At 50.1% G+C, this 27,624-nt stretch overlaps 1 protein-coding gene and 1 long non-coding RNA gene across 6 annotated transcripts in view; one reads left to right on the top strand and one right to left on the bottom strand.

The window, feature by feature from the left end:
* Positions 1-386: 386 nt before the first annotated feature.
* Positions 387-10,419, bottom strand: LOC139999030 (uncharacterized). Of its 2 annotated transcripts, none has more exons than XR_011804012.1 (3): positions 10,112-10,419; positions 3,291-8,991; positions 387-1,933 (listed from the first exon to the last, which is right to left on the bottom strand). It is a non-coding gene; the product is annotated as an uncharacterized lncRNA (long non-coding RNA). The 2 variants fall into 2 exon arrangements; XR_011804013.1 differs by having other exon boundaries at positions 387-6,334; positions 8,597-8,991; positions 10,112-10,417.
* Positions 4,953-27,624, top strand: part of COL27A1 (collagen type XXVII alpha 1 chain) — a 153,728-nt gene continuing 131,056 nt past the window's right edge. Inside the window, exons 1-4 of one of the 4 annotated variants that reach the window (XM_072025311.1) lie at positions 4,953-4,975; positions 9,220-9,518; positions 19,464-19,534; positions 24,370-25,805. In XM_072025311.1, the coding sequence (XP_071881412.1) occupies positions 9,463-9,518; positions 19,464-19,534; positions 24,370-25,805 (1,563 nt within the window). In that variant the 5' untranslated portion in view covers positions 4,953-4,975; positions 9,220-9,462. Of the gene's footprint in view, positions 4,976-5,076; positions 5,212-7,942; positions 8,074-8,972; positions 9,519-19,463; positions 19,535-24,369; positions 25,806-27,624 lie in introns of those variants that run through there. The other 3 variants (XM_038188066.2, XM_027470675.3, XM_027470677.3) reach the window with 3 other exon arrangements.

Genomic DNA, 27,624 nt, shown 5'->3' on the forward strand with positions numbered 1-27,624 from the left:
GCGAGGCTTTCTGTTGGCCCTGACAGGCTTTGGACAGGATCTCCATGCTGGGAGAGCTCAAGCAATGCTGATTGAGTTGTTTATACTGTATCTAACCCGCTGCAACACGAACCATTTGTCATTCGGCAAGTTCATCCTCCATCAGGGCTGAGCTGATGGGGACGGGCCAGCCCCTGATGTACCCAAGCCTGTGTCCATCAGATACCTTGGGGAGCAATGCAAAGGCTCCTGAGCTTGTGGTTCTGAATGGAAGATCCCACTGCGAAGCTGACCTGATGCACACCACGCAGTACGACTGCACTTAAGTTACAAGGAAAATAAATAAATCCCCCAAGCTCTGAAAGCAAGCAAGCAAACAAACAAACAAAAATTCTCTTCCATGAAACCTGTTTCAATCATTTCATTTTATTTTCCTCTCCTCCAGGGAGGAGGGGATTTAATTCACCAGTGGGTGTATAAATATTGACTTGATTTTTTTTTTTTCCTTTTGGAATTGGAGGAGCCGAGACACAACCGAGTCTCTTATTAGTTCTTACCCAAACATAAGTAAATACAGTCTTTCTGCAGTGGCTCCAGTTTGGAGAGCTTTACCAAATGCTATTGCTATTGAAGTGGAGAGAGAGAGCAAGAGTGTGTAGATGTGAAGAAGTGTGTTTGCTGGAAGAAAAAGAGCCTATTAGCTTTGAAGCAGATTTGTATGCCCTCGGTTAACATACCGAGTATGTCAGAAGAGAACTTCTCGGTGAAAATGGGCTGTGTTTCTGCTTTATGTGTTAACAATTCAAGAGGAGTATGAAGAAATCGAGCATTGTTCTGCTCTAAGTGGCACAGATTGCGTTTCAGACGGTGCAGATAAAGTGCTAGGAATTGTCTGCTGTACTCCAGGAGATGTATTTGAATTGGGTGTTTAATCAGCAGCGTTTTTTTTTACATGGGACTTTTCAGCCAGATAAAACTAAATGATCTCTAACGAACCATACATCTGGACGACTGCAGGTTGTGGTGAATGTAAAAGCTGGTTGGGAAATAGATTTACACTTTTTCTTGCAGGAGAGGTTGCTGCCAACTGCACAGTAAAGTAATAACAGTTTGCTGGCAGCGCTTCGTGTCTGAAGGTCTTAAACCTCTTTACACATACAACGATCTATATCACAAGCTTCACTTGGGAGATGAGAACGTAACAGCACAAAAGCAATGGCTTAAGTTGCTTCAGGTCACCCTGCAGGTCAGTGGGATAGTGAAAACCAACCCCGAGCTCTGCTGAGATCTGGGTTAGCTGTCATCCCTCAGCCACGGCCCCCTCCAGGCAGGGGAGAGCCCGACCACAGCTCCAGGCCAAGCAGCTGTTGAGAAAGGAGGCGACTCCTCTTCCTCACCAGGCAGCCACATCGCCTCGCATTGGAAGTAGCGAAGCACAGCCATGAGAAGCTGGTTGCAGCAGTAGCTGCCTGCAGTCGCTGGAAGCGGTGTCACAGCAGCACGTTTTAGCTTGGTTAAGCAAAGAGATTCCCTGTTCTGGTTCAGTTGTACCTGGGAGTTACTCTTAGACTACACAAATCAAGTTGTTTGGGTGCTGACACCTCAGAATTTAGTACAAGTTTTTGTTTAACATACATGTGTACGTGTGAGGAGCTGTCTCATCCTGCTTAAAAAAATAAAAACTGTTTCTGGTGCCATTAGTGAGCCCAGAGCAGGGTGGAGTCCAGGAGATGCTCAGCTCTGTCCAGTCTCGCAGTTCCTTCGTTTTGCCATGTACTTATTTCCACTTCAGTTTCTTCTGCCACAAGGCAGGTATGATTTCCCTTTTACAGTGAGCTGCTCCCGCAGCCCTGCCCAGCACCAGGGCACAGGCGTTGTCCTTCCTACAGCAGCTGGAGCTGACAGTTTTCCACTTTCAACATCAAATCAGACACTAAAAATGCATCATGTTTTACTTGAAGGAAAAAAAAAAAAAAAAAGGAGAACATTTGTTTTCATTTTGTTTTAAATAGTTTTGCCTTAAACATTGTGTCATAACAAAAAGTTGCTTTGGCTTTTTCTAGGCTCTTCTTCCTTTCCCCTTCCCATTGAAACTGCTCAGAATCTGACTCAGGCTTTGTTTCAGTCTGTCTGTCGTGCACAGAACCAGACGTTTGCATTGCATCCTGCTGCCTGGCGGAGGCGAGGGTCCAGCACTGCTTTCTGCCTTCCCGCTGCACTTGGCCAAGCTCCGCATCCCCGCGTGCAGGCACCCGACTGCACAGAGCCAGCGGCACCTCTCAGACCAGACGTCGCACATCTCAGTGGTCAACACCTTCCAACATTTGTTGCCTGCAGCCACTAGTATTGGTCTGCTGCATTCAGAACAGGTCAGGCTGCTCGTGCCTAAATCAGTTCTGCACTGTACGTGCTTGCACAAGCAGTGATCCGCACCCAAGTCACTGCTCCTGGGATGTCCAGAAAGCTGACAGCATGCTAGAAGTGGCCAGTGCAGCCCAAAATTCAGAAGCAGTGTGCATGTCTGACTTGCAGAATTTTGACTTAAGTTTTAAACACCAGGTTGTGCTCCCTGCCACAGTAAAATGCTGTTGTAGCAGCAACCATGGTGGTAGTTGTCCTTAACCTGAGGGAAATGATTTAGATCAGCAGGCACTGGTAAGCACTGGGGTACCATCCATCCCTGCTGCAGGAGACGGCGCTCTCAGGGTGGTTCTGTTTCATGAAGAAAAGATGTGCTGTTTCTTTAGAGAAAGATCCTGTTACCTGACCTGGCCCAGTTCAGCACGTGTCCACCTCCACCAACCCATCGGGGTCGTTTGGCATGCCGGTGGGAAAAGCATTTGTGCTTGCTGGTGCATTACTGCATTTAACTAGCAAACCTCCAGACGGTGGAAGAATTACTGCTCCACGGGCAGCAGCCCAGTGTTGATTTTGATGGTGGACTGGGTTTGTGGTTGTTTTGGTTTTTGGTTTTTTTTTTTTTCTATGGAGAGAGGGGGAAATTGGCCTTGGTTATCTGCTATGCAGCTCAAAATGTAGCACTGGATCACCATGCAGTGCCAAAACCGTTGGAACAGCCTGGTCTGGTGCTTAGATGTAGGGACGCTGCTCAGAACTTGTATTTTCCAGCAGCACCAGTGACTGAATAATCCCTAAACAAAATTTAGGAATCTGCTTAGGACAAACAAGGGAATGGGATATTACCAAAACCAGGCAGCCTTTGCCTGGTACCTCAAATGAAGGCAGTCAGGGACTAGGAGCTGTACTGTCTTATCCTGGAAGCATGCAATGCAAAGCCTGTTGTGGCTTACCTGTCAGTTTGACACCACATGCTTGTAACATCAGTTGAACTATCAGCTTCGCAGCCATCTGTAACACTGCAGTTCCCTGAATGTCTAAATAGAAGCGTATGGCAGGATTGTAATCAGCAGTCAGCATTTCCTTAGGAAGGGTGGGCTTGGACTTGTATCGCTGCATTGTGTTTCCTTTCATTCTGATGGAAAAAGGCTCAGTTTAATGATTAACAGCAATTCCTACCTCTCAGCCAGCTGGGCAGCCCAATGTGATATGGCATAGCCAGAAAGCACAGAAAGATCAGTCTTTGCCAGACATGGCATCCCCGCAGCACCGGTCAAGAGACAAAAGCCTTTAGTGTTCCCGAAAAGAATTTAAAACATTTTACATCAAACGGCTGCAGAAGTTCAAACATGTCACCGCTAGCCTGTGGCACGGGGTGGGATGGGGTTTGTCAAGCTGCTGAGAGGGGGGAAATTGCACTGGGTACTAACTTGGTTGGATATTTGACTTCTGAGTTTTCTGTACATCTCCTGTAGAAGTGATATTCTCCATAGTGAACAAGAAACATAACCCACAGCAGTTTTTGCATCTCAAAGTAGATGTCAGACAGCAGTCCCTAAAATCAGAACAGAACTGCTACGTGTTCTCTCCTCAGCTGAAGCCTCATGTTCTTACAGAGGTAGCTGAAGCCAGACAGAGAAAACCAACAGGTGAATTGGCTGTACCCCAGCTGGGCCAGCTTTTGCTTTCGTGGAGTCCTTGATTGTGCCATGCATGGAGAGCCTTCTTGTCAGCCACCTGAAGCTCACCAGCAGTTTCTGCTCATGCCCGGGTCCCTTAGGGTAGGAAAGACTTGAGTTCAGGGCTTGGACTAGTGCCAATTTGCCCAAACAGAGCTCACAAGCATGAGCAATGGCAGTATGGTCATGTTAAATATGGGATCTGAATGGAAAAGTTGTGTTGGGATTAGGAGGTCCTGAGTTGGACATCACTTCCCTGCAGCAGAGGGGCTGGGCTGGTCCCAAAGGCAGCAGGAGGGGCTGTGGGTGCTCACTTTGGTGCCAGTGGCCTAGTACGGCCCTGAAAGCAGGGCCCTGTGTCCCCAGCTCTCTGGGGGCTTCTCAGTGCCCAGGCTGCTGGCATGCGATATGGCTGCCAGGTCAACCCCGGCCTAGGACAGCCAGGTGCACCCCATGCTGTTGTGTGGGCTGGGGCTGAGTCCCGGTTCTGTGGGGGGTTAATCTTTTGTTCCTGCTGGGTTTGAAGGAGTGGATCCATCCTTCCTCTGGAACTCTGCTGTGGGCAGTGTGTGTTCCTGGGCCACGCAGCATGGCTGCATCCCGTCACCACAGGGCCGTCATTCCTTCATGGCAGCGTCACTTGCCGCAGGGTGGGTTCCCCTTTCCCTATGGCTCCAGCAGTCCTTCACCATGCACCAAGGTTAGATGGAGCAGATCCTCAGCCCAGAGGGCAGTGAAAGGCTCTTTATCCCATCTCGCCTTCGCCTGTTTGTTTGATCCCTCCCACAGGCTTTTCCTGTGCTTGGGGTTTCACACCGCCCGTGCCTTCTGCCCGGTCATGCCACAGCCCTCAATCTGAATAGGGCATTTATCTAAATATATCCGGACACATCCCTGTAATTCCTGGTGACTACTGGGGGCAGCGAGGGATGCGGGACACTCTCCCAACTTGGGCGAAGGTAAGAACGACCGAGCTGTAATTCAGTGCTGTCGCCTTGCAGGCTGAGCAGGAGGACAGGCACAGGTTAGTGCCTGGGTTTCCTCCGGTCCTCGGAGCCGGTGCTGGGAGCTGCGTGATGCCACCTCGCCACAGCCCCTAGGTGCCTTCACGCCTGGTTTTCCGAGAGGAGCGAAGGGACGGGGCGGTATTAATGAGGGCCTTGATGCTCAACCAAACTACGGACCCAGAGGAGAGGTGGGTGCGGGTTCTTTTGGAAACTGGCTAAACACGGATGAATATTTTAAAGGCTGTATTTGTTCAAGCAGTAATGACATGCTGCTTTTTTTTTTTTTTTTTTTTTTTTTGAGAGGTGTGTTTTGTCAAAAGCAAGTGTTCTGTTCATAGAATCATAGAATCATAGAATATCCTGAGTTGGAAGGGACCCTTAAGGATCATCAAGTCCAACTCTTGACAGCGCACAGGTCTACCCAAGTTCAGACCATGTGACTAAGTGCACAGTCCAATCTCTTCTTAAATTCAGTCAGGCTCGGTGCAGTGACCACTTCCCTGGGGAGCCTGTTCCAGTGTGCAACCACTCTCTCTGTGAAGAACCCCTTCCTGATGTCCAGCCTAAACTTCCCCTGCCTCAGCTTAACTCCATTAACTCCATGTTTCCAGTGTTGTGTGGTGTGTGGTGGCATTTCCTCCTCCCCTGTACTCTTCTTATTTTGGCTAATTAAACTAGGGCGGTCAATTCCCTTTTTCCCTTTTTTCTTGCCTTTTTTGTATTTTTTTTCACATTTCACTGCTGTGCTGATTTACTTGAGTTTATTTAGTATTTTAAAATGGCTTCTATTTAAATGTGGAAGGAAAGAAAAATAAATCTGCTAAATATATTTCTATTCAGATCATATGTTGTGGCTTTTCTCTTTTTGAAGAATGAGGTCTAATTTTTGAACCTGAATTCACTTGGCACTACTCTTGGCTTCAGCAATGTTGGGTTTCCTTTTGTTTTAAACTAATTCCCTTTTTCCTACTGCTGGGCTACATTTATGTCTGCATGCTAGCAAAGCTTTTATGCATGTGTTTGGTTTGAAACCATTCATATGAGCAAAGTTAAGTACGTACATAAATATTTGCAGGTTGGGGCTCCAAGTGTGTTTCGTTGTGGTCTCTGCAGCGCTACGGTCCTGAAGCTCTGCCAGTCCTTTTGCTTACCGCTTACCTGTCCCTGCTGCATCTGCGTGCATCTTCCCAAAAAGCTGCAGCATGCCTTTTTGCTTTCATTTCTGTCCCCTTGCTCTGGGAAGCTGGACCCTTGTTGTTCTCTGGGATAGTACGGTTTTCTTTGAGGGGAAGGACGGTTGCTGAATACTTGCTGGTTTTGGAAAAGTTAGAAATTAGAGAAGAACAGTAGGCTACAAGGCGCAGTCAACAGCACAGGAATTTCCATGCGTTTCTTTGCAAAGTTATATTCATATACATGTATAATAGCTAAAGCTTTAATTGTAAAACACTCTAGGCTTGGCTAGAATATGTTTCTCAGCAAGGAATGCATGACTGAGAAACATGGAAAAACAGCTGGGGAAAAAATAGCTGAGAAAATAGAGTTTTATGTGGTTTCTGACACGCTGTGTGACTACCTTTTGTCCCTTATGTCCCAGTCCTCAGAGCTGGTCTGGGTGGGTTGTCCAAGCTCCCGGGACTTGAGAGCACTGCGACAGGTCTGCCCATGCACAGGAGCTCCCAGCAAGTGTTTGGGCACGTAACGTGGCTGCACGCTTCTGGGAAAGTGTCCCTGCGGAAAGTGGACTGCGAGGCTGTTACTTATTTATCCCAGTCATAACACTGCTTATTTCAAATTCCTTTGTGCTTTATTGTTATTGCTTAAAGCTTCCTCGATAATAGCAAGCGAGAAAGAAAAATGCAGATGTTTCAGAGCAAAGGTATGAATAAAATCTCCTGCCTATAGAAACTGGGAGATGCAAAACCACAGTCCCTGCAAGCAACCACGACTCAGCCAAATGTCTGTATTAAAGAAAAGTGCTCAGCATGCCTGGTAACAGGAGACGTCACAGGAGGTCTTAGCTCTGGTGGAAACCTTAACTTTTGGCCACACTGAGGTCACCTTTTCAAGTAAAACCTGCAGTGCTGAGTCAGGCCAGCAGCTCCTTGAATTTTCTGCTCCCAGCAAAACCTTCACATTCAGGGACTCGGTGGGACAGTGTTCATCCTGCTTGCAGCTGGAGGTTTTTTTTGAGGGGGTGTATCAAGGTTAGGGCCCACAGCCAGGTGCTGTGGTTCTGCCTGCTCCTTTCCCCCATCTCAGGGGGCGTGCAGCCCCCTACCCATGCAGAGCAAACCCCGGGGCTGGCTCAGCACCTGCAGGATCCAACCTTTGCAGCTTAACCCTGGCAGCCCAAGCACCCCAACCTGCCCTCCTTGCCCCCAGCTCTGCCGGGCAGCCTCCAGCCTCCCCCCCCCCCCTTCACATCCCTTGCTGCAGGGGTGCCCCAGTGCCCCCCTGCCCGCAGGGCAGCGCTGAACCTGCCCCTCGGAGGCTGGATCTCCTCTCATTAGCTGCTGTTTGCTGAAATCGGATACCTGGGGCACCCCAGCCAGCCAGCGGAGTCCCCTGGCTGCAGCTATTTAAAAGGACAAGGGCAGCCTTATAATTTCCACCTCTCTCCCATCCGTGTCCCTCCCGCTCGCAGCCCACCTTCCCTCCTGGACCCGCGGGGCCCCTGCCTGCGTGCGCCCCGGGGAAGGATTACCTGCTGAAATTTGGGGAGAATTCGGGTTACCTGCTGAATCTGGGGGGACCCGGCCCTGCCAGGGAGCCTTGGCTCGGCCAGGGGCCCTGAGCCTGGCAGGCACCCCCTTGGCTCCAGACACCTTGGGACTGAAGGGGAAGGAGGCAGGAAAGGGTTTGGGTGCTTGTGTTTTGTTTTTTTTTTTTTTTTTCTTTTGTGTTTGCTCCTTTTGCTTTTTTTTTTTTTTTTTTTATAGGTAGTATTATTTTTTAAGAAGTAGACGTTGTTGTAAGCTGCTGGGACAAATGAATGCCAATGAAGGTGGGGCTGCAAGGAGACGTTGCACAGCCTCCCGCCTCACCAAGTAAGTGCCCAAGGCAGCGACGCTGTGCGAGGGGCAGGGCTGGGGGGCACCCGGGGGCTCGGCTGCACGAGGGGACCCCCAGAGCTGAGGGCTTTACCGTGTCCTGGCGTGGACAACATGGACAAGAGGGACCTGCCTGTCACCTTGGCTGCGCATGGTGGATGGGGCTTGGGGGGGGGGGGATGGATCCTGGCTTGGTGGGGTTTTGCTGGAAGAGTCCAGCACAAAGTCCCCTCTCGTGGCACAGCCGCCTGGGTGGGCTTGGGATCTGCTTTCCTCTGCTGGGCTTCACGTAAGGAAACTCCATCCCCCCTCCCAGCCCCTCAGGCTCCAGCCTCCATCACCTGGCAGTGGGAGGAGAGGGGGTCTGGGGATGCCCCCACCCGGGTCCCTTTGCTTCCTCCCCATGGGATCAGGACAGGGCGAGGAGGGCAGCGGGGGGCTCCTGCATGTCTGAGCCCCCTCCATGGGCTCTCAGCCTTCTCCAAGCTCCACACCCACGGGGAGAAGCCACGTCAGGTACCTCATACCGTGGGTCCATCTCTGTCCCGGTGTGCTGGGCCGGAGCTGCTTTGGGCAGAGGGTTCGTGGCCGGGCAGGTGAGCATGGCCAAGCAGCCATCTCCATCAGCAGCCTCCCCCAGAGCTGGGCCTTCCTCCACGGAGTCGCCCTCTCCTGCTCTGCACAGCCTGGAAGGGGTCTTGGGTTACTCCCCTGCAGCTCTTCTAGCCTAAGTTTCAATTTTTTATTTATTTACTTTGTATTATTTTTTGCAAGTGCTTCAGTACTACAGAGGAGGGCAGCAGAGAGAGGCAGCAGGGACATCCTTAAATAATTTTCATTTCTGAAAATCTGCCTTTTCCTCTTCTCTCTAAGTCCAGAGGAGAGATCTTTGGGGGGGTGGGAGGCACATCTGCACTGCAAATAAAAATAATAATTACAACCACCAACCAAACCAAAAAAAAAACAAAACGTAACAGCTAAGAAAAAATACACTTTCAATCAAGGATTTTGGAAACCAGGGATCACAGCAATTGTACTATTAATAAGGAGGAAAAAAAAAAAAAGAGAGGCAAGAAATCCAGCGACCATGGGCCAGCCTGGCTTCCTAGCGTGTACTTTCTGTTCTCTCTCCTTTCTCCCAAGGTAATTGCAGTCTGCCGAGAGGGAGTTAAATGGGATTAAAAGATCTGTGTAAGCAAAAGGACCCAGAAGAGAAGGAGGAAGGAGTGAGCCGTCCGGGCCAGGGGGTGTCTTTGACACAGCTGAGCCCCTTAGAGAGGCAGAGAGCTGAGCTCCTGGGAAGGATGTACCCACAAACCGGCCTGTTCCCCTTTTTCTGATGGATTGCCGCAAAAATTGCCCGAAAGAGACAATGCACTAAACGTGATGGAGCCGGAATCAGAGCCGGTCTCCAGACTCAGAGCTACAGCAGCAGGCAGGGGGTGAGTACAAAGTCCGACTTCTCCCGGCGCTGGGGAAGGGCATCCCGGGGGGAAATGGGGGTTTTGGGGGGCTGGGGGAGCCCGAGGGGTGCGGGCGGGGAGAGCGTGCCCAGGAGGGAGCCCCGCTCCGCTCCGCTGTGCTCGGGGCGGCTGGGGATGGGGTGGGGGAAGACATTCCTGCTGCCAGGGGACGATGTGAAAACTCCTGGGCTGCAGAGGAGAATGGGCTGGGAAGCGGGGAGGCCACGCTGGAGCGGGAGGGTGGGAATGGGGCTGGGGTGTGGGGTCGGGGCTGGGAGCGCCTCGGTGAGGAGCGGAGCTGGGGGTCAGGGTGCTGGGGACGGCAAGAGGAACCCCAGCTTCCCAGCCCTGGGGAAAAGGAGCTCCCAGTATGGGAACTGGTCCTGGGGGTGGGCCACCCCAGTGCGGGTGCTGCACCCGCATCGAGATGCAGCAGCGAGCGATTCCACCTCCCCGGGGTGCCCCAAGGCACCTCCACCCTGGGCAGGCACCGGGAGGTTCCCAGCCCCACTGGGGAGCAGGCTGGGAACGCTGCTCCTTGGCCCTGCAGCGCGGGACGGGGGCACGAGTACCTGGAGATCGCCACCGCAGTCCTCCGAAAAGTGGGAGAGCCATGGGGAGGGCTGGGAGGCACGTCCAGGGAGGCAGGCGGGTGCGTGGTGGCATGTTGGTGTGCTTCGTGTCCGCACGCACAAAGCTATCTTCCCATCTCTGTACCTACAGGGACATGAAAAATGAGGGTCCCCACCCTGCCTGTCCTCTTTCTCGCGCAGCCGGGGCCAGCTTTGAGGATTTTCATTGTTAAATTTGTTGTTGTTGTTATTTTGCTGGGGACTAGCAAAGGGTTAAGCCCTCTGGTTGCGTTGTCGGATGTAATGATGATTTACCGACACTCCCTTGGAAGGACTGGGATTCTTCTGCCTGGCAGTTTGAAAAAGTTGTGTACAGGATCCCTGCTCTTCTGCCAGACCGGGACGGGCTGTGAGATGGGGGGAAAGGACGGAAACAGGGCAGGGGGATTTGGGGGCACCCCCCATTTCCCTGCCTGCACCCCGAGGTCACCCCGCTCCCCGCAGCCACCCCGTTAGTGCGGTGCCGGAGCTGGACGGGGATGAATGTGCAGTTTCCTTTGTAGGCTCAGCACACGCCTGCCCTGCATGCGTGTGTCTGTGTGTGTAAAGTTATGTGGTGGGGTCCGAACCGCTCCCACAGCCTGCAAGCAGCTCTCCTCGGGAAGTTGGTGCATGTTTGTACGCTCACAAGGACTGAGCATCAGGGCTTTGGGGCTTTTTCTGGCCGGACGTGGCTGTGGTGTGTCTGGAAATGCTGGTGACTGCACCATCCCCCAGCTGCACCTATTGAACACTGGGTGCTCTCTGGAGCCCAGTGCCTGCCTGGGAGGGTGTGAGCGTGGCTGTGTCCCAAATGGAAAAGTCAACAGGGGAGGACAGGGGGATGAGGACTGCTTTGGGGCACCAGGAGCAGCTGCTACGAGGCAGCGAGGGGCAGGGCCGGGTGCTGGGGAGACGCTTGGCACAAGGCGAGGTCCCTTCACGCTACCTTGGGGGCATGGTGGCCAAGTTATCCGCAGTCTCACTGCAGATGGGGACAGGGGGACCTTGCTCGAGCCCCAGGGCACGTCAGACCCCACTGAGGCCGGGGCGAGGAAAGGGGCGCCCAGTGGGGGTGCGTGCCCGCAGCAGGGCTGGATCTGCCCTCGCATCTCTGTGCCCCAGGCTCACGCCATGCGAGGTGCCACGGAAATCTGCGCTGTGGTCTCTTCTGGTGGCTCAATATGTGCGCCTTTTGTTCCCAGGATCTGCTCGGGGTTAAATACCTTGCCAGCGTGCTGCTGATCCGTTCCCTCCTCGGCAGAGGTCGCTTGCTGCCCTTCGCATTATCTCCCGATGGGCTTTTCGGTGCTGGGCTCCCACTTGCCCGGCGGAGCTGTGTGTGCATCCCCCTGTCCCCACAGCTGGGTGTTCCTCTTGAAGCCTGTAGGCTCGGGGAGGGTCCTGGGAGCCCGGAGCTGCTCACCAGGACACCCTGGTGCCGCAGAGCCTGCCTCGGGGTGCTGAGCGTGGTGCTCCTGAAGGCAGCCCCTAACGGGAACCTCCTGGTGCCATCCCTCGGGGCACTGGGTCCCCACATGTCCCAGTGCCCCTGCAGCATCCTCTGGAGTAGGGCTGGTGGCTGGGGAGCTGCTGGACTGCGGGGCACCCCCGGATGGGAACGGCAGGGCTGGCTCACCGGTGGAGGGGAAGCAGCTGCGGAGTGAAGGAACCGAAGCCTTCTGGCCCAGGCAGCCAAAGCCTGTAAAACCAGGAGAACACAAAGCTTTACGGGCTTTGCAAACTTAAAATGTTCTTCCTGATGGTTTCTGTTGATGTGTTTTCAGCGAGCACAAGCTCCCCGATACCACAGAAGAAGGTTTTGCATTCTGCCGTTCATTGAATGTGTCCAAGCCGTAGCACTCGTGCTCTTTAGCTGCATCTGCACCAGCCCGGCCCCTTCCAGCCCTGCTCCTGAGCCTCAGCTCGCCCTGCTTGCTGCTGCAGCCCCAGGTGGTGGCCCTAATGTTGTGCTGGGGCTGCCTGGCCCACCCGCTGGGCCCCTCACGGTGGTACAGCATCCTTCTGGTGCCCCTGGGGAGGATGGACTGAGTGGCAGGGCAGCCCTGGAAGGGATGGAGGAAAGGCCGGCTCCTGTTTCAAGGGGAGATGATGGCCCTGCAGGCAGGGCAGGTGATTTGGGACAAATACAGGCAATGCTGGGCAAACGGTACAGGTGGGCTGGTACCTTGGGGTGAAGAGGAGGCAGCGGCACAGACTCTTGGAGCTGTGTCCCAGGAGGGAAGGGCAGCATCATGGCTGAGGTCCCGTGCCCAGGTTCCCCTCTGCTGCCACCTCGATGTGCCACCCTAACAGAGCCCCAGCTTCATCCCCTTTCTGCTTTGGGCTGCGGGGATAAAACTGCCCGGCTTCAAAACACCACGTTACGTTGCGTTAAAAACCAGGGGACACCCAGGTCTTGCAGTAGCGAGTTGTATGAAATTTCTAAATAGAGATTTTTTTTTCTTTCTCTCTCTCTGACAGTTTTTTGGGGGCATGAGTAGCAATGATGGACACTTAGTGAAGTGCAAATGGAAACAATGGGGAATTCTATACAGCTCTGCCAAACCCCATTGACAAAATGAAGGAATGCAAAGGCATTTGTTGGAAGGACAAAAAAGGAGTTAGATGACAGATCACGCTTAGCACTTCTGTTTGTCCAGGGCTCCAGTTACTAGCTGCGGACACAAAGGGAAGGGCCGCAGTGAGTGCTGTCACTTTGCACAGCAGCAAAGCCAATAACCCGGGCAGTAATGGTGAGCAAAAGGAGACCGAGCAGCACGTTGTCAGGAAACATCCCCTGTTGTGGGAAGTTGCTGGGGGTATCCAGAAGGGTGTTTGGGTCATCCCAGCCTCATCAGTCGGTCTTGCATCTAGCGATGAGCAAGCAGGTTGTCAGCAGCAGGAGCTCAGAGAAGCAATGAATACATGAACTCCTGGTTAGGAGGACAGGGACCAGCTCTTTGAACCCCATCAGTCCTTTGTCTGCAGGTAACAGCATAAACCCGTGGAAAAACAACATGAGGAGCCTGGAGGAGGGAGGGTTGGCCACGCTGGTGTTTCATCTCCACGTGCTGTGTACGGCAGGTCTGCGTTACCCTCATGGAGAAATGCTACATGGAGCTAGAGGGACGGGGGGAGTACAGCTAAATAAAAATAAAAACATCATACGATGGGTGAATAATTGGCTAACGGGCAGGGCCCAAAGGGTTATGGTGAATGGCGCTGCGTCAGGCTGGCGGGCGGTCACTAGTAGGGTCCCTCAAGGCTCCATTTTAGGGCCGGTACTTTTCAATATTTTTATAAACGATCTGGATGTAGGAATAGAAGGTATTTTGAGCAAGTTTGCCGATGACACCAAACTTGGAGGAGTTGTGGACTCGAATGAGGGTGGAAAGGCCTTGCAGAGGGATCTGGATAGGTTGGAGAGCTGGGCGATCGCCAACCGCATGAAGTTCAATAAGAGCAAGTGCCGGGTCCTGCACCTGGGACGGGGAAACCCTGGCTGCACGTACAGACTGGGCGATGAGACGCTGGAGAGCAGCCTAGAAGAGAGGGATCTGGGGGTCGTGGTAGACAGCAAGTTGAATATGAGCCAGCAGTGTGCCCTGGCAGCCAGGAGGGCCAACCGTGTCCTGGGGTGCATCAAGCACGGCATCGCTAGTAGGTCGAGGGAGGTGATTGTCCCGCTCTACTCTGCGCTGGTGCGGCCTCACCTTGAGTACTGTGTGCAGTTCTGGGCACCACAGTATAAAAAGGACATGAAACTGTTGGAGAGTGTCCAGAGGAGGGCTACGAAGATGGTGAAAGGCCTGGAGGGGAAGACGTACGAGGAACGGCTGAGGGCACTGGGCCTGTTCAGCCTGGAGAAGAGGAGGCTGAGGGGAGACCTCATCGAAGTCTACAACTTCCTCGTAAGGGGGTGTCGAGAGGCAGGAGACCTTTTCTCCATTAACACCAGCGACAGGACCCGCGGGAACGGGGTTAAGCTGAGGCAGGGGAAGTTTAGGCTTGACATCAGGAGGGGGTTCTTCACAGAGAGAGTGGTTGCACACTGGAACAGGCTCCCCAGGGAAGTGGTCACTGCACCGAGCCTGACTGAATTTAAGAAGAGATTGGACTGTGCACTTAGTCACATGGTCTGAACTTTTGGGTAGACCTGTGCGGTGTCAAGAGTTGGACTTGATGATCCTTAAGGGTCCCTTCCAACTCAGGATATTCTATGATTCTATGATTCTATAAATACCAGGCCTGTATGTGCCCACACCTTCCTTGTGCCTGGCTGTTCAGGCTGTGCTTGGGCCCTGCTGCAGTATCACTGCCAGGCACCGAGGTCCCTCCCCTCTGCAAGTGCAATTCCTCCCTTTCATCAGACCCCGATGGATCATTCTTCACTGCCAGGGGCCTCCTCCTGAGCAAGCAGCAGCTTTTTCTGGCCCACGGTTGCCAAAGCCCTGAGATAGAGCTCTACAGGCACAGCTCTGAGCCTGTTTTCACCCTGAATTAAGATGAGATTTGGCCGAAATGGTGCTGGAGAAAGCCTGGGAACTTCTGGGTTTGCACCCGTGTTCCAAACCCTGGGGCAAGGGTGCAGTGATTGGGACATTCCTGTTTAGGATCCCCACAAGGATGGGTGCAAGTCTGGCTGAGAGAGTCCCATCTGGGCTCCTGTAGGAGTGGTGGGGCAGTCCTTGAGACCTTCCTTTGAAACCTGTTTTGTGAACTTGTTGCTGGATGATATTTTGGGGAGCTTTTCTGAACATTAAAACCTTACAGAGAGAGGCACTACCTTACATTTTCCCCCACTTGATATTGGCAAGTTTTAGGTAACTCTTAGATTTCATAATTTAAAATGGCCATGAAAACATATCTGTCTGGACCATATCTGCTTCTCTGTTTTTTCCTTTTTTCTTAAAAAAAAATAAAAAAAATAAGTGTAGGTGCTGAATGGGGGCTTAAAGTGAGTACAGTTTCAGTCATCTCAGACACGCTCCCCTTAGCATGCTGAGTTTTTCAGCAGAGCCTGGGTACACCAGGCAAAATCTTTGACTGGAGGTCAAAGCTGGTTAATGCTGCAAAAAAAGGGTCTAGCACAGAATGATGCAGGGCCAGAACAGGGACATCCACATAATGATAGGTTCCCATCCCTCTCTCCTGAAACTGAGGGTGAGAGAAGAAATACCATAGTTGCCAGGGTGATCTAGTACAAGATGAGATTTCTACCTCAAAAAGCAGGGAGTGGAATCGATTCTATGGTGCAGTTTAAAATCTCAGTACGTAGGCTGTGATTTTTGTTTCCTGTTGGCTGCCAGAACTGCTTGGGAGTCTTATAAAAAGTCACCTACAGTCATGTGCACAGGATCTTAAACAACATCTACATTTTCTCTTGTTAAGAACTCTTGTTTGTTCTGCAGCTAGAAATGTAGATTTGCCTTCCTTGAAAAGCAATTTTCAGCATCCAGCTGGCTTTCTAGTCTTTTGGACAGGAAAAAAAAATACACCTGAATGGAGGAGAGTGTGGGGGGAATCGTTTTTCCACTCTGCAAGAATGTTAGCAGTTTCAAAGACATCTTGCACTGTAAATGAAAGCAAAAAAAACACCACTGTTTTGGACCCTTGTAACATTTTGTTCAGCTTCGACCCATCATCTACTCAAACAAGATGTAAAATATTTTGGACTTCCTCTTTTGTTTTTTTAAGCAAAATTTTTAATTAAAGAATGCTGAAATTGTGCCAACCAATTCCAGAAATTGCAAAGTGTAGAATTAGCTGATCGATAAGCGTTTTACAGATTGCTTCAGCTTTGTCAAACTTGCACTTTTTTATTGGTAATTCCCGACCAGGTTTGTTCTCAAGGCTGTTATATTGCTCTTGTCTTTAGATTCATCATAGTCCTTTTCTCCTCTGTTACAGAAGCTGTTGGCTGTCAGGTAAGAACTGATACGTTCAGCAGGATTTTTTCTTTGCTTTTGCTCTTGAGGCTGCCACTGGGAGTAAGACACGCTCTGCACAAGCCATGTGGAGCAGTGATAACTTCTGTAAGCCGCTCTGCCACAACTTGCTGCTGTCTGAAGTCTGATTTTTAATGTGCATTAAGAAGATAGTGTGTAAGTCTGGAAGCTGAGAACCCAGGGCAGAGTTTTGCTAATTAGTACACTAATTAGCAGTCGTGATTTCGGCAGATCTCCAGACTGGTTCTCCAGGGACCTCCAGGAGGTGCCAGCCCCAGCAGAGGTGGTGCCGGCACCTTTGGGTTAAGTTTTGTAGGAACTCCTCAGGGTGTTTTTTTTTCTAGCTGCTACCTGCACGCCCCTGATTCTCACCAGGGAGATGCTGAGGTCACCGCTGAGTCTGAGAAGTGTTACTGACAGCTTTGCACTTGTGTCCCTCTCTCTTGTCTCTTGCTTTCAACCCTGGTAGCTCTGGACAGATCCCTGGGCTCTGCAAAAAGTACCAAAGCCAAATTGCTCTGCAGTCAGTAGCTTCAACGTGCTGTAAAGGGAGTTTGTGTCTCCACTGGAAAACTTTTAGGGTTCGTGTGAACCTACATCGTAGGTGTTTAGGGGCGCTTCTTCGCCTAGTAACTGTAGCAGTAGGATCCTCGTTTGGGTATTCGTAGGCCTTGTGCAATAAAAGAAATGAACGCCTCTAGTGGGTGCTTCTTGCTAGAGTCTCTGTGGAAATCACTGCTTGTGGGAAGAAGCAGAGATAAAGGAAAGGTGCACTTGATAGCTCTATAAAAGGAGAAAACTCTTCCTTTACTACTGCTACTCAAACTGCTTATGCAATCCTGTTGCTGCAGAGTTGTAACGGAAAAAGAGCCTGCATTATAAAATCCTGCAATAATTAACAGCCCCATCAGTCACAGGTCTGCCATTTGGAAGCTGCTTTTGCTTTTTCCATTAAGTTGGTAAATTTTGCCAAAGTGTTTTTCTTCAGCGCTTTGGCACTCGGCCCCGCTCTCAGCTCGTACAGCATTGGCTGCGCGAGGGGTCCAGGAGCAGGGCTGGGGCCAGCTGGATCCCGTGCTGTGCATTCGTCTCCTTTATAGCCCCGGCGGTGTCACTGGAATGGAATTACGTGCTGGATTTTCCCTAAGGCTTGTTCTCCTTGCTGTGTTGGTCAACAGGAATTTTGGACGCAAGTTTGGGTGGTGCCCAAAGAGTTCGCACCCCTCCGAACGCAGGTGGACTTGTGTTAGGTGTGTTGTGTGCACCAGGGTTTGTACAGATCTGGACAAATCTGGTCCTCAACAGAGAAAAGGTGTTGTTAATGCTTGGGTCTTCTGGCTTTGGAGCCGACGTTGTGTTGGTTGCCCCCTTCCCCTCACGCTCTCATCAGGCAGTCGAGCCCGGTTGCTGGCACCCGGTGCGGCCTTCACTCCATGCACGTGTGGGAGTTGCATCCACATCCTAACACTGTGATCCTTTGGAGGTGAGCACAGAAATGTAGGTCTTCTGTAACGGGTATTTTAGCCTCTTTTAAGTCATAAAAAGGTGTCAGCTAGAGCTGGCCGTGAGGAATCATCGTATTCTCTTTGCCTTCCTACTCCTCTTGAATGAGTGGAGCCAAGAGCTCTCCTGCACACAGCCACGTCTCCAGCCCCTGAGAGCTGAATTCTGTGGGATTCAGCAGGCAAAAAAACAGCCCCATCACCCCAGCTGAAGGTCTCTCGAGTGCACCGAAGGTTTCCTGGTTAGCGTATGGCTGGCTACAGGACATGGAGAAAGATTTGGCTACTCCACGCTGCTGTTCCTTCGTGCGTAAACTAAAGCAGGCCCAGAGCTCCTGAAATGTGCAGCCCAGTGTCAGGGTAATGGAAACAGCAAAAGACTGATGAGCTTCATCTCATTTTTTTCCCAGCCGATGTGGGGCCACTCCAGTATTTTGTCCCTTCGAGCTTTAAAATATTAGTCAGTGGCTGGATTCCTGCACGGATTTTTACGTTCGAGGCCAGGTTTCCCCGCTGCTGTGTAAATCACCGTGGCTTCGTTTTAGCTGTGGGAAAGGGTCTCCTGCTCTAGGTGAGGATCTGGCCAAGGGTCTTGCATTGTCTCAGAGGACATTTTTTTTTTTAGTTAAAGCTGAGACTTGATGGCAGGAGAAGAGTGGTCTATAATCCCATTTGATAAATGATTCCTCTCTGCCAGATCTGAAGAGAGGAGCAAGCTCCACTTTGGCATCGCTTTGCAAATCCCACTGTTCTCACTGGCTTGGCTGAAGTGAAGAGCAACTGGTGGATGTCCCACACTGCTTTATTCTGGCCGGGGACTTTCTGTAGTTTACTTTTTTTTTTTTCTCAGTTCCTCCAGCTGCCTGATGCCCTTGCTGATCGAGCAGTTAAATCTCATCTCAAAGACAAGGGAATTCAATCTCCAAACTTTCCACTGACAGTTTTAAGTGAGCTTAACCAAGGAGTTTCCTATGTTCGTTATTTGGCTCCAAATCAAGGAAGTTGGCGGGGGAAAGGGGGCTTCAGCTGCCTTTCTGGTAAAACTTTTCCTCTCTGCTGCTGTTTTCAATGGCACTTGGAGGCTTAAAGTTTAGCTAAAACAGAAAGGTTTGCCCAGTTCCTTCTCAGACATGAAGGAATCTGCGAGAGCACTGCGCTTGGGAGCCTGCAGCTCTTGCTTTCTAAAACTCCCTGCCATAACAAACTAACGAGAAAGTCATTAGTGGCAATGGCATAGGTTAGAAGCTGTCCCCCACCTTGATGTTGGTGTAAAACAGAAGTCGATCTCTGTAGGATTTTACATGTTCAGAGTATTTTGAAGTATGTAGTAAAGCAACAAGACTCCCATTTTGTTTGCTGAGATGCAAGGGCAGGTGATCTGTCCCTGCGTGGCAGCCCCTTTCCTACCTGTGTCCTCACAGACGTGCACATGTACTGCTGGCATGTCTTTTGGCCTTCCCATCTTGAATTATTTCTCCATCCTGTTGCATTTCTGCTGTCCTGTCCTAGGCAGGATGAGTGCCAGCAAGCAGCAGTAGTGAAAGGACTGCTGACCTGGCACTGGGGATGCTGTGTCTAAAAACACCGGTCTGGTCCTCATTCAGGATTTGATCAACAGCCCGTAACACTGGTGGGAAAACCTCCCACTGAATTCAAGGGGGTTTAGAGAACTTTGAAGCAGCAGAATGAAATCTCAGTCAGAAACAAGCACCATTCTGCTGAGCACCCGTTTCCTAGAGGTGTGTGAACACCGCCATTGACTTCACTGGACTTGTGGTCCAGGAGAGGGCCTTTAACAGGGCTGTTTTCTGTTGTTAACATTGTAGAAACTCATTATTTTTTCTTCTTTTCCAATTTTAGGGGATTCTGCTTTGTCTGGACTGTGTTATGTTTTAGCTGGTTCCTGGGATTCACACAGGGAAATTCTGAAGGTAAATCACACTTTTTTCCCCCCTCTTTTTCAATCAAAGTAAAAGTGAAGGACTTGTGCATCAGTTTAGGACCATCATTTAATAATCCCCGAGCCTAGTGCACAGAATTAAGTGCATTTATTGCTGATCATTGCAGTGATCCACGTGATGTAGATGATGCAGTTAACAGCTGGCAAAAGAACCGGGTTTTTACAGGTGATTACGTGCCCCCCAGGACTTTCAGAAGTGCCTGTCTGCCTGGTGGAACTGGTGGGAATGAAGCCCTTCAGTGTATCTGAAACGTCACTGGCATCTACCTGCATTTGCTAGTGCTTAACTACTTTTAGGAAGTGCCCCTTGGGGCCGGGGCATTAAGGAATTAAGCACCTCTGGCAGATGAATTTTTCCTTGACCTGAATGCAACCCAACCACTCCTGGTGCAGACACGTGATGTTGTGCATACAGAAGTTATGGGAGCTCTAAAAGTGAAAGCAAATTTCAGGAAGAAGTATCCCATGGGAGTGGTTGATAGGAGAATTACTGTGTCTGGCTTGGTCCCCGTGCTGCAGGGAGAGAGCTCTATAGGGAGTGACCATGTCTCTTCACCCCAGCTCCTCTAGGCATCCCTTCCCAATGCTGATGGAGACAGGACAAAAGGTTGGGCTACAATAATCAGTGATCCCCATGTGATGAGGCAGCTTCAGAGTCAACAAAAATAAAAAATAAACGCATCTTTTACAACTGATAGTGGTAGCTGAGCCTCTCTGCAACATCTGTTTGTCAGGGAGCCAGCCCTTAAAATAGCAACACCTCTTCCACACGGATGTTTTACGCGGGTACATGCTGGAACTGAACAGCTTCCTGCAATCAGGAGACAACAATAAGTGGACTAGCAGGCTCCAGGGCTCTCCTCTCAGTCTCCAAAGCATGAAGGAAAAATAGAAAGTTGGTCAATGCTCAGCTGTAAGCCAGCCCATGGAGCACTTTTTACAGAAGAAAAAATAACATCCCTGCCATCAGTAATTTTGAAAAATGTAATATTTTCCGAATTCTGCTTCAATGCAAAAGAGGTGAACATCTGGCTGAATTACTTAGTCAAGCAGTTTTCAGAGCAAGTTTTATGTCAACTCATAAAGAGGCAGAATAAATACTGTGTCTTGGCATCTCCTATTCAAGGAGGTTTTAATATGCTGTTTAGTTTCGTCTTTATCATGGGAGGAAAATGATGGATAATTATGGGATGGTGCCATCTTTTTTGATTGTTACCATCAGTTCAAAGGAACCTCTTTCACTTCGCTCTTAGTGCGGCAGATATCTCCTTTCTGAGATGCTTCCTCTGTGATAAAGGAATTACAAAGTCCTGCTCAATTTCCCTACAATCAGAGACAGGGGACCAAAAAGCAAAACCTTCCAAGGAAGCAAAGGCTGTAAGGAAACCCTGGTGGTTTGAGACTCTATTATCACTCAGGATTTCTGAATGAGAGATCTACGAAAACAAATAAGAGCTTGTTCATAGATGTGCGTGAGGATGAAATGAGGCCAATGCTAGAGGCTATTGATGACCTCAGTTATTGCTGTAAGGCTCAGAGATCTTCCTGCATGCTGGAAAATCAGGGAACATCGAGGGTGATTTTTCCCTCGGCATTACAAATCCAAATGATCACGAGGTTAGTGAGTTCATCTGATGCGCACTAAGGGTCTGGGCAGTGACTTTTGGAAATGTAGCGTTTGTTCAACCCAGTTTTAGTTGTGGGCACCAGATCTCAGCTGCTGGAATCCAGGAAGCTGCGAGTTATTTCTCTCCTGCCTTTTGGCTTCTTCTTTCTTTATAAAGATTTTTATGTAGGGAAAGGGGGAGGGAGAGCAAGGCGAAGGGTAGCAATAAAACACTTTATTCTCTCTTTCAGAGATGATCGTGTGCTTGTTGATGTGCTGTGTATCTTGCTTCATGCACAGTCTGGTAGAAAAGTTTTCCCCAGTTGCTCAAGCATTGCTACAGGAATGCTGCAGCGAGGTTTGAGGCACCTGGGAGCAGGCAGCTCGAAGTGAATGGATTTTTTTAAATAATGTGTTTTGATGGAAAAATCTACAGAGGAAAAAAAAATGGAAGGAGGAAAAAATGCTTTGCTAAACTTGGAGCTATTTAAAGAAGCCACAATTACCTTGCATTTTACGTTAGTCGATGACATCCCGTCCTCCCTGGAGACATGCCCCACCAGCCCCAGGCTGTCGGCATGGGACGCGGAGGCAGACGGGCTGGGTGCACAGGAGTCCAGAGCTGTGTGCCTGGACCTGGGGCTGGAAAATCCACATCCCTGTCCCGTATGAGGTCTGTTTAAATCAGGCTTTGCGTAGGCATCTAGAATTTGGCTCTACCTTTGTGGGTTTTCAGGGAGAGGAGAGGTTGAGTCGTGCTTTTTTTCCTTTTCCTTAAGCACTGTTTGGTGCAGTTGCTAACAAAGCAGTTGGATTGGTATTGTAAACAGCAGCGGCATCCTTTGAGCAGGGAAACATCCTTACATCTTCACACAGCAGCTACCAAATGAATAGCTCTCAGAGTGTAAAGCTTCTCTGCCTAGCAGAGACACACCGCAGTCTGTCTCTGGGAGTGAACCTAAAAATACATGTAGAAATTGGAAGCTGGAGTCTAGCTCCCAGCTTAAGCAGTAAATTTAGTTCCTTAGGGCTAAATCCTGGTGCCTTTGAAGTCTGTGGCAAAGGTCCCACTTGACTTTGCTAGAGCCATGCCTTGGCCTTTACTGTTTCAAGGGCTCTGGGAACAATCCAGCCTGAAGATGCTGCTGTGATTCCTGTGTTCAGTGGAGAGAGAAGAGCAAGGCTCTACCTTTGTGGGGTGAGGGACTGCCCTGTAGAGCAATACGTCAGAAAAACAGTGGGGGACCAAGGATTTCTTAGCACAAAAGTACTGTTATTAACACTCGAACATGCTGTGCACTAAATTATCCTCTCTTTATGGAGTGGGAAAATATCTGTCCCGTTGCACATCTGTCTGACACATCTTCTCCAGGACAGTCTCTGCTAGCAAATGAGTCAAGCTGCCTTGAAAAAGGGAAGTGGGAATAAAGCTGATCTCAGACAAAGAAAATATTGATTGACTTGTTCTTGCATACAGAAATGGCCATTGTTTTTGCCAAAGACAAGGAACAGAGGTTTTCTCGCTATTCTCCTCCCTTCCTGACCAGAGACATTACAGGCCTCAGACTGGCTTGAGTCTACAGCCCCTCTGGCCAAAAGTGAGGATCTCTTTCTAGTGCCGGTTCTCCAAATATTGAGAATTGTGCTGAATATTTAATAGTTGAGGGTAAAAGCGGCCAAATTCCAAGGCCCCTCTAGAAAAGCAGCTTTTTTTTTTTCCTCTCCTTTGGACAACCTTTGGTTTGCTTTTTTTTTAATATAGGAAAACTGCTGCAATCCCCTGATGTTAACTGATGTGCAGCCATAATTGGCACTGCTGCACTTCTGATGGTTAAATTCTTACCTTGAGAGATCAGGGTTTGGATCACACAGCCCAGACAAGCAGCCTGCTCAGGCTGGCTTCCCCAAAGAGCGCTTAATGCAAGAGTTGGTCATCGAGTAATGGGGGCTGCATTTGGGCAGGGAGGAGGGAAGGAGATAGAGCTGTCCTAGCTCATTTTAACAGTGATTGCATCATGCTAATCATCATCGCCTTGCCTTCATCTGTCTTTACCGCGTGGTTGACATCTTTTGTTAGAGTAAATGCTACAGCTGGAATAAGAGAATGAGATTTTGGGCACATGGAGCCCTTTTTTCAGGTCTGGGCGTATTTACCTTTGCAGCTGTTCTCTCATAGACCTGAGCATCTTCCCCAGTTAAGTAGCTGAGCTGAAGCTGCAGCCAGCTGGCTCCAGTCTGTGTTGCTGTTGCCTGCTAAGCTGCTTTGGACTCCAAGCTGTGTGACTCCTGTTAGACCTCAGGGCCAGGAACCAGAGGACTCTGCTTGTATGTCTGCTGCAGGCTTCTCCCAGCATCAGCAGCCAAAGATGGGTGCCTCTGGGCAGCAAGTGTCCTGTTCTCTCTTGGACAAGGCACCCAGCTCTGAGGGATGTGCTGGAGGTGACTCCTACCTGCTCAGTGGCAGCCACAGCTAGTTAGTTTCTCAGCTCTCCACAAACCAAGCCTGGTTCTTCCAACTCATTTTAATAATTTAAAGTTGTAAGATGATCCTCTGGGAAAGAAAAAAATCACTGCTGTTGAGAACCTTAAGCAGTTCAGTGAAATCTAGGTGCAGTTTTTTCATGCTGGGAGGCACCTTTGCTTCCCTAAACTCTCCAGAGTCTCTAAGATCAAAAGCTGCTGCTTACTAATCTGGAGACACAGATACAAGGCTTTCGCTCCCTTTGAAAGTTCTATTCCTTGCCTTCTGGGGATAGAACATGTTGCAATCCCAGCTCAGTCTGTTGTTCAAATTCCTTTCCAGCTGTGTGGTCAGTACTCAAAATTAAATCCCAGGGAAGTGGAGTATTGGTGCTCAGTGGGAAATTTCCTCGCAGTGAGGTCAGCTCCCTGCAGAACATCTGGAGCCAGTCTCTGGTGGGACAGGACAGCTAGCCAGATGCACCATGGAGCTGTTGCATTTTGACAATTGTTGATGACCAAGTTGAGCATTGCACTTGCTGTTCACACTATGTACAGGAGAAAGAGTAATGCACTCTCTATTGTCATTACTTGAAAATACTTGTGTTAGATGATGGTTGAGGTTTCCTGAAACCTGTTACACGTTTGCATGGACTGGCTTGACCCCTCGTAGACATCTCACATGGATCCAGCCCTTGGGTTGCTCACCAACTGACATGTTCTTTGCGCTTCCCTTTCAGATGTGGATGTTCTTCAGAAGCTGGGCCTGGCAGGGAGAAGGCCGTCGAGCGGATGGTCCTCGTCACGTGCAGTTCCTCAAGGGGTCATTCCTTTCAAATCAGGGGTCATCTTCACTCAGCGAGCGCGTGTCGAAGCACCGATCAGCACCATCCTGCCCGCAGGCTCCAGCGTTGACTTGCTCCTAGTGCTGAGCCTGTGCTCCCACCGCATCAACAATGCTTTTCTCTTTGCTGTCAAGAGCAAAAAGAAAAAACTGCAGCTGGGGGTCCAGTTTGTGCCTGGGAAGATCATAGTATACGTAGGCCACAAGCGCTCTGTATATTTTGATTACAATGTTCACGATGGCCAGTGGCACAATATGGCCATCGATATCCGTGGCCAGACAGTCACTTTATTTACTTCTTGTGGGAAGCGCAGAGTACATGCGGATTTGCATTTTAAAAAGGACGAGGCATTGGATCCACATGGGTCTTTCCTCTTTGGGAAGATTAACCAGCACTCCGTGCAGTTTGAAGGAGCCATCTGCCAGTTTGATATTTATCCTTCCGCCAAGGCAGCTCATCATTACTGTAAATACCTGAAAAAACAGTGCAGGCAAGCAGATACCTACCGGCCGAACCTGCCCCCCCTCATCCCCATCCTGCCCAGGGATCCCAGCGCCTCCCCGAGTACCCCACAGCGTATGGAGCCCTCGCTTCAGGGTCTGAAGAACTTGACCACTGCCACCCCATGGCTGGAGTTCGGCAGGGTCATGGCACCCCTCAAGCCTCGGGGTTCAGGTGCAACAACCGCCGCGTTGGTCTCGTCCCCTCTGCCGAGACTGACAACCAAAGCCACGAAGGTCACAGTGGCCCCGTCTCCTGTCCCATCGAGTACCGAGACGCAGCCACCCACTCGTTCGCAGCCTCGGGGGACGGCAACCACCCTCAGGGTGTCCCGGCCCACTCCCAGCACGCGGATGGAGAAAACTCCCCTTCCCACTGCCAAAAAGGCCCCGCCAGCAAGCCAGAACCCTGCCACAGCCGGCAGGAAGGAGTCCAAGCAAGAGACCAAAAAGAAGATGAACCAAAAACCGACCATCGAGTCCTCGGAAGTGCCCAGTACTGTAAAGCCCACAAGGAGGAGGATTGATAACACAACCAGCAGCGTCCACTTTGTCACCCTAAAGCAAACCCCGCAGACCCCAAGCAATGGGCTCCTTCCAAAGAAGCATGCGTCGCCCCCCACCAGGAAGGTGGATCCCAGCAGTGTCCCTCTGGTGTACACCAAATCGCCCCTGGGGTCTGCCCGTCCCATCTCCAGAGCCCGGGCACAGGCCTTCAACCTCACCACCCCAGCTGCGACCGATGGCTATCAAATCTTTGACCCCCTTGGACCCACTCCATTTCCATTTTTAGTGGGATTTCCAGGAGTGAAAGGAGAGAGGGGACCCCAGGTAAGTTCAAGCTCTTGATAACTCTTCCCAGTCCCAACTCAGCTGTCTGGTTGGCACACCAAAACCTACAGGGCTTTCTGTAAATCTTAGTGGAATGTGGCAACTCAAAACCTTAGCCAAGCACTATTATCTCTCTGATGACGGATTTACTGTGTATCTCAGTGTAAGCATTGGTGCTCTGTGAAGGCAGATGCCCCCTAAAAGTTGGTCATTGAAGTTGTTGCTTGATGTTAGTTTAAAAACAAAAAGGAAATCCCATCCTACAAATTGCTGATGGCAGTTCTGATGGCCAGGCTGGGGTTCTGCTGTGCAGCCCTGGTTTTACTCAGGGTTCCCGTTACTTCCCAAAGAAAATCCAGATGCCTCAAAACAGGCCACAAATTAACTCTTTCTTAACCCTGGTTATTATTTTGTGTTGTTCCTAAAATTCACATTTCTGGAAAAGTGCACTATTCAGCAAATACAGAGATTGCTTCAGGGGTTGTTGTGCGTTTTGTTTTGTTTTTTTTTTTTTAACAAACCCTTCTCTATTCTTATGCTGTAACTTAATTTTTAATATATTTCTTAAAACGTGCAACGAGTTTCCTTTATAAATTTAACTACTGCATTCCATGCTCAATAACCACTCTCAGGGTGTGTGTCTTGGCCATCAGAAGAGCGTTCACATGTTTAGTAATGCTAAAAGCAGTCAGGCCACACTAATTATCTGCTAACATGTTTTTTTTTTAATGCAAAAATGCAAACAGGATCTTTAATCTGGCCAACGTTCAGGAGGATTTGGTGTTCCAACCCAAGCCTTTTGCTATACTGTGTATATGAGGGGGTTGTACATGTATAATAAGTTTCTCCCAGACAGACTTTGGTTGCCAAGTTCCAGCCTAGAGCAAATTTTTACAGCTGACTTCTTAAAATAGTGAAAGAAGGGTTTACAATGGAAAATTTGAGACTAGCTTAAGGAACACAATCAACAGCACTTGTGTCTGCAGATGAGCTGCTCGTTGTTGCGACTAACACCTAAAATGCAAGGGTTGTGTTTTGCTAAGCCCTCCACGAGTGCTTATCTTCAAGGTTTGCATCCCCCTGCCTTCCACATTTTGAAGCAGCGTGTTGGCTCTCTCCTGTAGGGAAGGATGCCTGACTTCACAGGCACGTCCCCTTGTAGTCATTGTGCTTGGGGTTTTGCTAAATCCCTGAGTATGCAGAGGGAGCTTCAGCACTTCTGTCTGTGGGCAGTTTTCCCTGTTCCATGGGGATGCGTTTCAGGCATCTTTCCAAGAGCAGAAGTTCAGCAGTTGTGAACTGCTCCTAAAACACCACTTACCTGTACCGGGCATAGCTGTGTGGCCTGCTGAGCTCTGAAATCCCAAACTTCTTGCCCTACAAATGTTACAAGGCTGACCAAGCTCCAAGCCCATGCTTCCCCCAGCAATTTAAAGAGCGAATTATTGAACTGGAGTGGAAAATCCCTCTCAGCTTGTGAATCACTGCAAAGAAAGTGATTTGGGCTGAGGGGAGAGATGGCAGGCTTTTTCCATCTGCTGTGGGAACAACTGGAGTCCTGAAGCCAGGCAGAGGAGAACATCTTGACGCTCTGCCTGGCCTTATCCTCTCTGGCTGCTGGAAACCGAGCCGGCGCTTAGGGAGGGAGAGGTTACAGCTTGGCTGGAGCCGGCAGCCGCGCGGTGTTCGATAGCTGCTGTGACTCACATCGCTGCACCACGCTTCCCTCAGCGTCTCTGACGTGGGAAGGGAAAGAGGAGAAAGGACCAGGATCGGGATGAGGAAATTCATGGAGCGCTCCCATGGCCAGACGAGCGTG

This window comes from Anas platyrhynchos, chromosome 18, assembly GCF_047663525.1.
Source record: "Anas platyrhynchos isolate ZD024472 breed Pekin duck chromosome 18, IASCAAS_PekinDuck_T2T, whole genome shotgun sequence".
Lineage (NCBI taxonomy): Eukaryota > Metazoa > Chordata > Aves > Anseriformes > Anatidae > Anas > Anas platyrhynchos.